Genomic DNA, 12,500 nt, shown 5'->3' on the forward strand with positions numbered 1-12,500 from the left:
ATTTTCCCCCCGTATTTCTAGTTATTTATAATTATTAAATTCCCAATGAAGTTTACTGTTTCATTGCACTCATCATATGCACTGCATAAGGTTAACGTTATTGGTTTACTGCATAAGGTTAACGTTATTGTCTTATTTACTGCATAACGTTAACATTATTGTTTTATTTACTGCATAAGGTTAACGTTATTGTTTTATTTACTTTATAAGGTTAACGTTATTGTTTTATTTACTGCATAAGGTTAACGTTATTGTCTTATTTACTGCATAACGTTAACATTATTGTTTTATTTACTGCATAAGGTTAATGTTATTGTTTTATTTACTGCATATGGTTAAAGTTATTGTTTTATTTACTGCATAAGGTCAACGTTATTGTTTTATTTACTGCATAAGGTTAAAGTTATTGTTTTATTTACTGCATAAGGTCAACGTTATTGTTTTATTTACTGCATAAGGTTAACGTTATTGTATTATTTACTGCGTAAGGTTAACGTTAGTGTTTTATTTACTGCATAAGATAAACGTTATTGTATTATTTACTGCATAAGGTTAACGTTATTGGTTCATTTGCTGGCGAGAACCAAAATTGCAACCGGTTTCACACGACACAGGATGGACATGCGTCCGACCAGCGCACAGGCATTTCAGAGAAAGAATATAGAAATGGCCGATCTCCTCGGACTCATTTGCTGATGTAGGTCAAATGTGAGGCATCTGTATCACATTTAGACTGTTTCACAACCAGTTCAAAGTTCCTTGTAGCTGCTTTAAGACTGGGACAGACAGAGAGACAGAAGGTACTGTAGTTCTGACCCAGAAGAGAGGATGTAAGAATAGTCCTGTGTGGGGACGGCCTCCTTGTGAGAAGCTGCTCACTGATACCTGACTGTGTCACAGCAGCACCACATGCTGAGGCGGAGGGTTACGCTGGTTTTAGAACAGCTAAGAGGCGTTGTTCGGCACGATGTGATGCTGAGTGCCTAAACCTGGGATGGAAAGAGTGCCAACATATCCTGCTCCCATTGAAGCACTGTTACTTTTGCTTAAGTGGAAGTATAGAATCACTGGTGTAACAATCTAGTTGAGTAGGCTACAAGTAAAACATGTCATCCTTCCCATGCAATGCAAAAGAGATAACAGTTCAAATCACACTGGGTGGAAAAGTACATAGACTACTTTTTTTTTAGATTGTTCCCCTATTTTCTCCCCAATTGTACTCCTGCTGTCACGGTAGTTGATCCGCCCCTTCTGCCGATCTGGGGAGAGTGGTAGACTAGCACATGCTTCCTCCGATACATGTGCAGTCGCCAGCCGCTTCTTTTCACCTGACAGCGAGGGGCTTCACCGGCAGGACGTTGCCCGTGTGAGGATCACGCTATTCCCATCAGTTCCCCTTCCCCCCCGACCGAGGAGGCACTATAGTGCAGCGACCAGGACACATACCGTTAAACCTGGACGCTGGAAAAGTGCATAGACTACTAAAGAACAAATACATATATTTTTGTGTGTGATGTTTCGGGATACTTGTTTTGCCTCTGGACCCACTGGGACGTCCCATTTGCTCATGTAAAAATAAGCTAGTAGCACAGACCTACAGCAATACAAACAACAACAACACACCAACGGCTAAACAACAGTTGCACCAACACCAGCCACAGTCAACAGATGGCGCTCTACCTTGGAGGCCCGTTAGCTAACAGCTCCCTGCAGAGGTACCAGCTGACCCAACACGGCTTGAAGAAGCTGCTTCCTGACCTACTTGCATGTGATGCGTGTGTGTGTGTGTGTGTGTGTGTGTGTGAGAGAGAGAGAGAGAGAGAGGGGAGAGAGAGAGTGAGAGAGGGAGAGGGGAGAGAGAGAGGAGAAAAGGAAGAAGAGAGAGAGGCAGGGACTCGCGCACGTTTCAATCTGACATGATGTGTAATTGGTTATTTCTGCTAACTCATTTCCACCAGCTGTTTACAGACAGAGTAGTCTCACTCTGGTGTCTCTGCTGCCTAGCAACCTCTCTCTGATTGGCTGCCGGAGCAGAGAGGAAAATGCAGCCCGCATGCCCACGGGATGTCATTGGTGGGCTAATTGGTGGGCTAAATCCAGTCTGAGAATCAGAGAAGCTCGGTCGGGCTATTTTAGACCACTAGGCATCTCCCTATTCAGCCAATCACGCCTCTAGCTGTCCAACTTTGAAAGAGATGTTCTCCTCTTTGTGTCTTTCTGTTGTCTCGGTGCGATTTCTACAACTCCTCCACCCCATTCACTTCCGGGCATCACTCCATCACCACCACCATCACCACCACCAGGTCCTGACTCCACAGGAGGATCTTCTATTCTACACTGATGTGTGACAGCCCTTGGCCCTTTAGGCCCAATAGAGAGCCGCAGTAACGAGTCTGGAAATCATCGATGCTAACAGTCCTGGGCCCGGTTGCACAAAGCACCTTAAGTTAAGATTTTCCTTAAAGTCGGAGTTAAGGTTTCCTTAAAATAAAGTCTGTTGCACAAAACAACCTTAAGTCTTCTCCTCAAGGTCTCCTTAAAATTTTTGCTCAAGTATTTAAGGTTTGCTCCTTATCTTGCTCTTAATACTTAAGAAGCTCCTTAACTGTTGCACAAAAGACCTTAGCAACCAAAGTAAGGAAAAAAAACTAAGGTACCTCTGGCTCTACCTTAACCGCAACATGGCTGAGTTTATGGCGATACAGGAAGAAAATGAACGCATCCCGAGAAGAGTGTTCCGAGACCGGGAGAACCCAATGGATACACTTAATGATGAGCAATTGATTTTACATTATAGATTTGACCGTCAGTCCATTTATAATTTGTCCGAGCGTCTCGAGTTGGACCACCCGAACTTCGTGAATTAATTTTCATTGTTATTTCCTCCCACATTCGCTGTTTTCTGCTGGCTGTAATCAGTGGATCAAATTTACTTTTTAGTATCAGTTTTCTCCTATTGTATTCCTCCAATAGCATCGTCTTTTCCTCCTCTGACCAGTTTGGTTTTATTTTATTTTGTTCTGCTGCCATTGCCTTGTCTTGTTTGTTTGTTGTTGTTCTGTTCTGTTAGGCGATATCACAAGTAGACGGAGGCGCACGGACAATATACAGTCTATCTATGGCGAGACCCACGGAGAAAGCGCACCCGTGACGGTCTCCATGGAAACAGTAGAATTTTACTGCCGTAAAATCTCTTCCAGTACAGTAAATGCCTCAGCATTTTCCTTAACTAAGGAAACCTTTTAAGGATGTCTGTGCAACACCCTTAAGTATATTCCTCAGCTGAGGAGAAATCAAACCTTAAGTGTCATACTTAAGGAGCAAACTTAAGGTGCTTTGTGCAACCGGGCCCTGGTTCTTCACAGTTTTCGCCTATGGGAGTTTTGAATGGGTTTTTGACGCGATGCTTCTAATAATCTCTCTGGGCAACACTGGCTTAATCAAACGCGAACCAGTGTTTAGTAACATCATCTTCACACATGAAGACCACTTTTATGAGTTTTGAAGCTTTTATGTGCCGTTAAAAGGGTGGCTAGCTAGCAAATGGCTAAATGAGACTACACTGTTGAGTCGATGGGGATATATACGTCAATAACGTCACCACTCAAAGGACGAACACGGAAATTCTCTTTCCCTCACCTGGTTCAGCCCCGTTCAGCCCGGGGTAATCAGTGCACATCAACAACAGTCCAGGTTGAGTGCTGACGTGACGTGGAAGCCTATGCGACAGTGTGTAGTTCTGGATTAGCTTAGCTCGAGCTTTTTACTTCTAGGGCTCGCATTTACGCTACAAAACTCATGAAAATGGTCCTCCTCATGTGTGAAGATTATCCCGCTGAACCTTGGTTCGCGTTTGATTAAACTTGCGTTGCCCACAGACATTATTTGAAGCATCGCGCCAAAAACCCATTCAAAAATCCCATAGACAGAAACAGTGAAGAACCAGGAAGTTCGGGACTTCCACATTCAGCCTACAAAAATACGTCATCCCTGGGGCTCTCTATTGGCCTGTGTGTTTAGTTGCTGAGCTGGGAGGAGAGACTCGTCACCACCTACCTACAGTAATCAGCTAACCTCTAACACCTGTGTGGGTGTGGCTGCTCACTCCTGTAAAGGGAGGCCTGAGCAGTCAAGTCTCTCTCTCCTCCTTGTCCTGTTCAGTTGATTTGTTTCGGGTTGGGTTTGACATTTGATTTGTGCCTTTACACTCATCCACACATTACAGACACTACTGATTTACCGATTTACCTTTTTATTTAGTTTATTTAAAATAAATTTGATTATATTTTGTATAAAAGTCATGTGTGGTCTCCACTTTTGTCTACGCCTTGAGCCAGGTCGTGACGGATGTCATGAAGGAAGTCACTTTAATCATTGTGCGCATGGGATAAATGATTGTAATAAATCGTCCACTTATGAATGAGTCTCTCCTAATTGAAATGGCGTCTTTTTTATGGTTTTTGCTTGTAGACCAGCAGCAGAAGACCAACGCATCAAAGGCAGGAAATACTTCTCAATCATGATCTCCTTCCTCCTCGTCCTCCTCAGGGAGGAGGGGGGGAGGCAGAGGAGAGGTTTGCTGGCATCACACATCAGACGCCCAGTCAACATCAAACACAGAGCCATATCTTACGCCCAATTAGGGATGTAACGATAACCGGTTTTAATGATAACCGTGATAAAATTCCTTAGGATAACCGTACCGTTTCAAATTGTCTTTATTGTTAAAACCGTGGTACCGTGATTACTGTGCATTGAAAAACATGGTAAATACTGTCCATCATCAACCAAAGTTGGCAACAGTCTCCCAGATGCAAACGTGCAGCCTTGGAGAAATGATTTCAGTGAGTGTATCAATCCTTTTTGTGTCTGAGTTTTCAATATAAAACGTCGTAAAATGATTTCAGTGAGTCTCTCATTACTTTTTGAACATTTTCAGCAATCTTTTACGAATACCGTGATAATACGATAACCGTGATAATTTTGGTCACCATAATCGTGATGTGAAATTTTCATACCGTTACATCTCTACGCCCAATTGCAAGTGTAAGGGCAAATGTTTGCTAGTTTCTACATCAAAGCATGTGTTTCAACAACCCAGTGGTAATTAAAAGGAAAAAAGGGAGATTTTGAGTGCTAGAAACTAGCAAAGACTTGCCCTTGCACTGCCCTTGCACTTGCCCTTGGGCGTGAGATATGGCCCACAGAGATCCTCACACAGAAATGTCTATAAAAGGTCTCAAGTGTCAGAAACCTCATATCTCCAGTCCCCCCCCTCCTTTTTTTACTCTGATGTGGCAAGCTGACATTGTCCCCCACATAAATCCAGACCTAACATTGTAAAATGTTAAGAAATCATATGGATGAAATCCAACCTGTTTTTCCCAGTTTCCTCAAACCTTGACCTGTTGGAGACAATGCGTTTCTGCAAGGCACAGAGTGTACATCAGCTCTGTCTCCTGGGACGTCCCCAGAGCAGCAAGGCACAGAGTGTACATCAGCTCTGTCTCCTGGGACGTCCCCAGAGCAGCACAGAGCATCACTCAAACAGAGAAGATAGCATCCTGAAGCAGGAACAAGAGAGTGCTTACACTGCAGAAATTACATGACATAAATGTACTGGACAACACACAACACACAACCCACACAACAGACACACTCAAGGCTGGCTCCATATAACACACAACACACAACACACACAACAGACACACTCAAGGCTGGCTCCATATAACACACAACACACAACACACACAACAGACACACTCAAGGCTGGCTCCATCTAACACACAACACACAACCCACACAACAGACACACTCAAGGCTGGCTCCATATAACACACAACACACAACACACACAACAGACACACTCAAGGCTGGCTCCATCTAACACACAACACACAACCCACACAACATACACACTCAAGGCTGGCTCCATCTAACACACAACACACAACCCACACAACAGACACACTCAAGGCTGGCTCCATCTAACACACAACACACAACACACACAACAGACACACTCAAGGCTGGCTCCATCTAACACACAACACACAACCCACACAACAGACACACTCAAGGCTGGCTCCATCTAACACACAACACACAACACACACAACAGACACACTCAAGGCTGGCTCCATATAACACACAACACACAACACACACAACAGACACACTCAAGGCTGGCTCCATCTAACACACAACACACAACCCACACAACAGACACACTCAAGGCTGGCTCCATCTAACACACAACACACAACACACACAACACACACACTCAAGGCTGGCTCCATCTAACACACAACACACAACACACACAACACACACACTCAAGGCTGGCTCCATCTAACACACAACACACAACCCACACAACAGACACACTCAAGGCTCCATAGGGTCCCATTATAAAGGCTGAAAAAAGCATCAAACATAAACTGTGATATCTCAAACAGTACAAAATATAAATTAAAGCTGAATTAAGGTGATAGAGTCCTAAAGGTGGTGACTCGTTCAAAGTTTAAATGGAGTGTCTAGCTTAAAGGGACAGCTCACCCTAAAATCCAAAATACATATTTTTCCTCTCAGCTGTAGTGATATTTATCCATCTATATATAATTTTGTGTTAGTTGCCTGAGTTGTGGAGATATCAGACTCAGAGATGTCTGGCTTCTCTCCAATACAATGGAACTAGATCAGCTTGTAACTGCTCGAAGCACCATTTTGTTTTATTTTAATTTTATTCATTTAAGTCAACAGCACTGTCTCTTTCCAGAAATCATGACCCGGTTACTCAAGATAATCCACATAATTTGTTGTAAGCAGTTTCATGTCGGAACTATTTTCTTTTGCAGTCTCATGTAGGAACTAGCTAGCAGCTAGCGGCTGTAGCTCGGTCAAAAGAAAATAGTTCCTCCATGAAACTGCTCATAACAAGGTCTGTGCATTATCTTGAGTAACGGGGTCATGGTTTCTGGAAAGAGACATTGCTGTTGAGTTTATCAAATGTATTTCTTTGGCACTTTGAGCAGCACAAGCCGAGTGCCATCCAGTTCCATTGGATTGGAGAGAAGGCAGAAACTCTGAGGCCGATATCTCCAAAACTCAGGCAACTAACACAAAATGATATAGATGGATAAATACAGGTGAGAGGGAATATATGTATTTTGTATTTTAGGGTGAGCTGTCCCTTTAAAGTTTGGGTGGTTTGGGAAGGAGCAGTTGGAGTTCAAAGAGGGCGTGGTTTCACATTGAACTGCTGTTTAAAACAAACAGCAGTTGCCCACAGAAGCGATGACTGGACAGGTGACCTGTCAATCACACCCAAAAGCATAGTGTGTTTTATCATCTATTTGACTCTAAATGGGACCATAATGTACTAAATGAACATCAGGCTGTGTTGAAGAAGACTTGAAACTACAGATTGAGATCATCAACTCATCAGGAAAGTGTTTACTGAGAAGTAGGCTCAGAAAGAATGCAGGTTTAAGGCACTTCCACGTTGGCTGTATTTTTCAGCTACAGAGTAAGCTGATCCAGGCCAGGCTGCAGCTACAGTAGAGACTCAGTCAGTCAGTTAAGGTGGCATTATGCTCACCCTGCCGTGAAGGGCGCGGGGGTGGAGTGAGGGCCGGGCGCGTCAAATGACGTAAATTTGTTGGCCGTGGTTATTCGCTACCTCCGTTGGGCGCTCGCCGTGTGCCTGATTTTTTTTCTCACAGCGCGAGCAACGCACGGCTTCTCTCCAAACATGGCCGCTTTCAAGCCACTGAGCCCTGAACACTGAGCTGTGTTTTCCCCACATTTCTTGACCCATGTGGTAGGCTATAAACTTTGATTTGCAACTGTTCGTTTTTAGTCATTTCACCAAGTAAATGTGTTGTGTTGAGAGCATTATTGAGAGAGATTAAAAGCAGCACAGAGTAGGCAATCAGGGCTGAGAAGTAAAACGGCTTTCAGTAAAAACAAGTTTGGTGATTCCTTCATGTGCTGATGTGGGGTCTTTTGAGAGTGAAAGCGCACTCAGTACTGCACATAATAGCGTTTCATTGCGACTTTTCATGGGCTGTTCTCACTATTACCATTGTACAATACATGCTGATCACTTTCTGAGTATAATAGCATCTGCCCCAGCGCGAGGTCTGCACGGTGACTCACGGAGACTCGCGGAGCTCCACCCCCACGGAGCTTGCTCGAGTATAAGAGCACCTTTAGTCAGTCAGTCAGTCAGTCAGTCAGTCACTCAGTCATTCAGTCATTCATTCAGTCATTCATTCAGTCAGTCAGTCACCCAGTCATTCATTCAGTCAGTCAGTCAGTCAGACAGACAGTCATTCAGTCAGTCAGTCATTCAGTCAGTCAGTCAGACAGTCATTCATTCAGTCATTCAGTCAGTCAGTCATTCAGTGAGTCAGTCAGTCAGTCAGTCAGTCAGTCAGTCATTCTGTACGGGTGACTAACTGACTGGATATGGGCCATGAATCAGAGCAAGTACCGTAATTAATGCAGCTCTGACTCAGTCTCTGAGGACGGCTGTGTGTGTGTGTGTGTGTGTGTGTGTGTGTGTGTGTGTGTGTGTGTGTGTGTGTGTGTGTGTGTGTGTGTGTGTGTGTGTGTGTGTGTGTGTGTGTGTGTGTGTGTGTGTGTGTGTGTGTGTGTGTGTGTGCGTAGATTGAAACAACAATGGCCTCAGTTCCTGCCTGAACATAAAAAGACACAACCAGACTCTGGGGAAAGAGCACCATGCAGGCACTAGTGATGTAATACAAACACTGTGTGTGTGTGTGTGTGTGTGTGTGTGTGTGTGTGTGTGTGTGTGTGTGTGTGTGTGTGTGTGTGTGTGTGTGTGTGTGTGTCAGAGAGAGAGAGAGAGAGAGAGAGAGAGAGAGAGAGAGGGAGACAGTAGGGGCCTGGTTCACTCCACATCATTTGCAACAGGGAGCTACAGTTGGTCTTTGTACAGTAATATGAATTTGAATGTAAAATATGAATGAGACAGAAGGACAGACTTTCTGCTTTTGATAATGCAGAGTGTGTTCATGTCAAATCATGACCAAGCAGTGACAGCAGCAAAAACAACACAATGCAAAGCGACAGAGTGGACTATAGTGGACTATACTTTTTCGATGTAGTTTTTTAAGTTTTGGTATGAGTGAAATGTTCTATGGTCTCTCTCGATTCTAAATATAGCTGAACTGTTTGGTTTGACAAAGTAAAACTATTTTTTATAAGCATTTTACGAAATGTCTATGGGAAAATAAATGGCGGATAAAAATCTCTGGTACAGTGCTGAAGCAGGAAGCAGGCGGTCACTTTGCCTCTCTATTATTGTGTATTGTAGTGTCATTTCTTTTTCTGTTTGCTAAGACCTCAGGACCACAATGCAAATCAGTTTAACAACTTTATTGTGATATCGTTGATGAGTTATTTTATGCTGTATGCCTGTTGGTGTATTTTTTTTTTGTGGAGTAAAAATTAATTCATCATCATATATATCAATATCTGATTTATTTTGAATGATTATCGTGATATTGATTTCAACCATATCGTCCAGCCCTACGACAGGCCCCGCCCCCTCACCTTGTACTTGGCGGTGAGCTGCTGTGTGGCTTCCTGCTCCTTCCTCAGGTCCCTCATCATCCTCTCCTTCTCTCCCAGCAGCCTGTGCTTCTCCTCGGCCAGCATGGTCTGGTCCCCCCTGATGGCCTCCGTCTCCCTCTCCAGCCTCCGCTCCTCCTGCTTGACGAACTCCTCGCGCGCCTCCTTCTCCACCTCCTCCTCCTCCGAGCCCTCGCCCTCTGTGTCTCCCTCTCCGTCCCGCTCCCAGGCCTCGCCCTCCTCCCCTTCGCCCTCCTTCTTGTGTTTGCTCCTGCCCTGCCTGTGGTTGAGCTGGGCCCGCAGGCGCGCGATCTCCCTCTGGAACTCGCGGAGCAGCGCGTCCTTGGGGTCCTCGTTGACTCGGGGCTGGTAGACAGATTAAATAGATGGAGCATATTTATTTATTTATTTATTTATTTATTTATTTATTTATTTATTTATTTATTTATTTATTTATTTATTTATTTATTTATTTATTTATTTATTTATTTATTTATGTATGTATGTATGTATGTATATGTGGTATGGGCTGACAAGACACAGATCCATCAAGGACATCCAAGCAAGACAAACTGAGTTTGTTGAGTTCATCAAAATCACCAAAATCATGTGATCAAATAAACAACTTCTCCATTCTCAGTGTCCAAGATCTCCCAATAAAACTATCCACACTGAAAACATCCTCCTGAATAATCATTCCAAACTTAAAGAGCACTGTGCAGGTTGGAGACCATATTGCATTCATATGTGGAATTATCTGGATGTGATTTTGTGTGTGTGTGTGTGTGTGTGTGTGTGGGGGGGGGGGGGGGGGGGGGGGTTATTATCACATGCAGCTGCATCTAGACAGTTTTTTGTAAACTGCAGGGGCACAGTTTCTGAAATGGAACTCCCACTTGTGATGTGTCACAGGGATGAAAACTAGTCACCTTTAGGTGACACCAGGGCCGCTGCTGGCCATTTGGGTGCCCTAAGCGTAATTGTTTTGTGGTGCCCCTCCCCACAAAACTTTCAATAACTGTCAAACGAAAGACTGCAAAATCATTAATTATGAACGATACTAGTGTATCTCACATTACATTACATGTGGCAAAGAAACAATTGTTAGAATTACTGTACATGTCAGCAAACAAGCGATTGTTAAACTGTACATGCAAGCAGGGGCGGACTGGGATCATAATTCAGGCCGGGCATTAGATACCAAGCAGGCCAGGCCGATACGGGCCGACGTGCGTGCCGGCGTCCGAAGGGCGGCGGCGAAAAATTTGGGGTGTTTGAAGCCCAATTTGGGCCGTTTGAAGCCAGATTTGGGCTGTTTGAAGCCAGATTTGGGCTGTTTGAAGCCCGATTTGCGTCGTTTGAAGCCAGATTTGGGCCAGTTGAAGCCAGATTTGGGCCGGTTGAAGCCAGATTTGGGCCGTTTGAAGCCCAATTTGGGCCGAGTCCAATTTTACAATGAGATGCACCCACTTTAACCCTGAATAAAGTAATAAAACCACTAGTAAACCAGTAGTTTTTTTTATTTTTTTTTTTTTATTATTATTATTATTATTTTTGGTGCCCTCAGTCACATGATGCCCTACGCAGTCTGCGTACTCTGCGTATAGGGTGCGGCGGCCCTGGGTGACACGGTCACCTAAGCCGGAAGGAGTGCCCGGGTGATTGAACTACTGGTGCGAGGACACGCTTTGTAAACAGTACTTTTAACATACAGAAAGTTAACTCCTTATTTTACAGGGGGGGGGGGACGTCATCTCAATTCAAAGGGCAATTTCAGATTTTTTTGGGGCAAAAAGCCCCGAGCCGCTAATTTCCGACCCTGGATGACAGTCACCTTTTTCATCACAAAATAGGAGGATTTCTGAGTGGTTTTGATGTCTGTCCTGGTATCTGTCACCTTTTTCCACTATCCATGACTTTGGATCCCTGTGTCAGCACAGAACATTCTCCTCTTGTGATGTCAGAAGAGGAGAGGAGATTTATTCATTTATTTATTATTAATTAATTAATTAATTAATTAATTAGGGGGGGGGTATTTTCATACTAATCACGATCCCAAAATGTACATTCTAAATAGTTTTTTTTTTAACCTCCACCACACTCTTTAACATCATCTCCTGACCAAAACAACAAGTCAGGCTTCTTATTTTTGAATGTTCTCAAACAAAAGCAGTCTCGGTTCCTCACACAACGTACTTGGTTCTGGATGTTCTTGGCCCGGTTGGCGTAGCGCAGGGTGGTGAGGGTCTCGTCGTAGTGCTGGGGCGCGGGGCCTAGCGTGGCCACCATGACGGTGCGGGCGTTCCCGCCCAGCGAGTCCTGCAGCAGGCGCGTCAGCTTGGAGTCCCTGTACGGCACGTGCCCGCTGCGCCCGTCCGCCAGCGCCGAGATCACGTTGCCCAGCGCCGACAGCGACAGGTTGATCTTGGCCGCCTCTTTCAGCCGCTCTCCGCCGACGCCCGTCTTGGCCTGCCGCTCGCTGCCCGCCAGGTCCACCAGGTTGAGGCGGCCGACCCGGATGTGTTTGCGTCCGTCGGGCCCGGGCTGGCTGCACTCCACCTGTAACGAGGTTGGCCGTGTGTTAGCTTAAAGGAACACTCTGCCCATTTTCAACCAGCTTTGTCCTATAGCATCAGTAGTATATCAGAAAACTGTAAACTGTTTTGAAGTCTGTCATTTAATTTGACAGTTATTGAGTGTTAAAGTGTGGACCAGTGACATCACTGGTCCACACTAACTCAAATTAATAACTCATTAACTCAAATCAACTCTCAATAACTGTCAAACTAGATGAATGATGAATAGTTTGACAGTTATTGAGAGTTGACTTGAGTTAATGAGTTATTAATTTGAGTTAGTGTGGACCAGTGATGTCACTGCTCCACACTTTAACACTCAAT

At 44.4% G+C, this 12,500-nt stretch overlaps 1 protein-coding gene across 1 annotated transcript in view; it reads right to left on the bottom strand.

Moving 5' to 3' along the window:
- Nucleotides 1-12,500, bottom strand: part of kif3ca (kinesin family member 3Ca) — a gene marked incomplete at both ends in the record, with an annotated part of 43,546 nt that overhangs the window by 30,120 nt on the left and 926 nt on the right. Inside the window, 2 exons of the mRNA XM_083638353.1 lie at nucleotides 9,583-9,966; nucleotides 11,797-12,159. Coding sequence (XP_083494479.1) covers nucleotides 9,583-9,966; nucleotides 11,797-12,159 — 747 coding nt within the window. The remainder of the gene's footprint in view (nucleotides 1-9,582; nucleotides 9,967-11,796; nucleotides 12,160-12,500) is intronic.

The sequence above is a fragment of the Poromitra crassiceps genome, assembly GCF_964638095.1.
Source record: "Poromitra crassiceps genome assembly, chromosome: 6".
In the NCBI taxonomy this organism is placed as follows: domain Eukaryota; kingdom Metazoa; phylum Chordata; class Actinopteri; order Beryciformes; family Melamphaidae; genus Poromitra; species Poromitra crassiceps.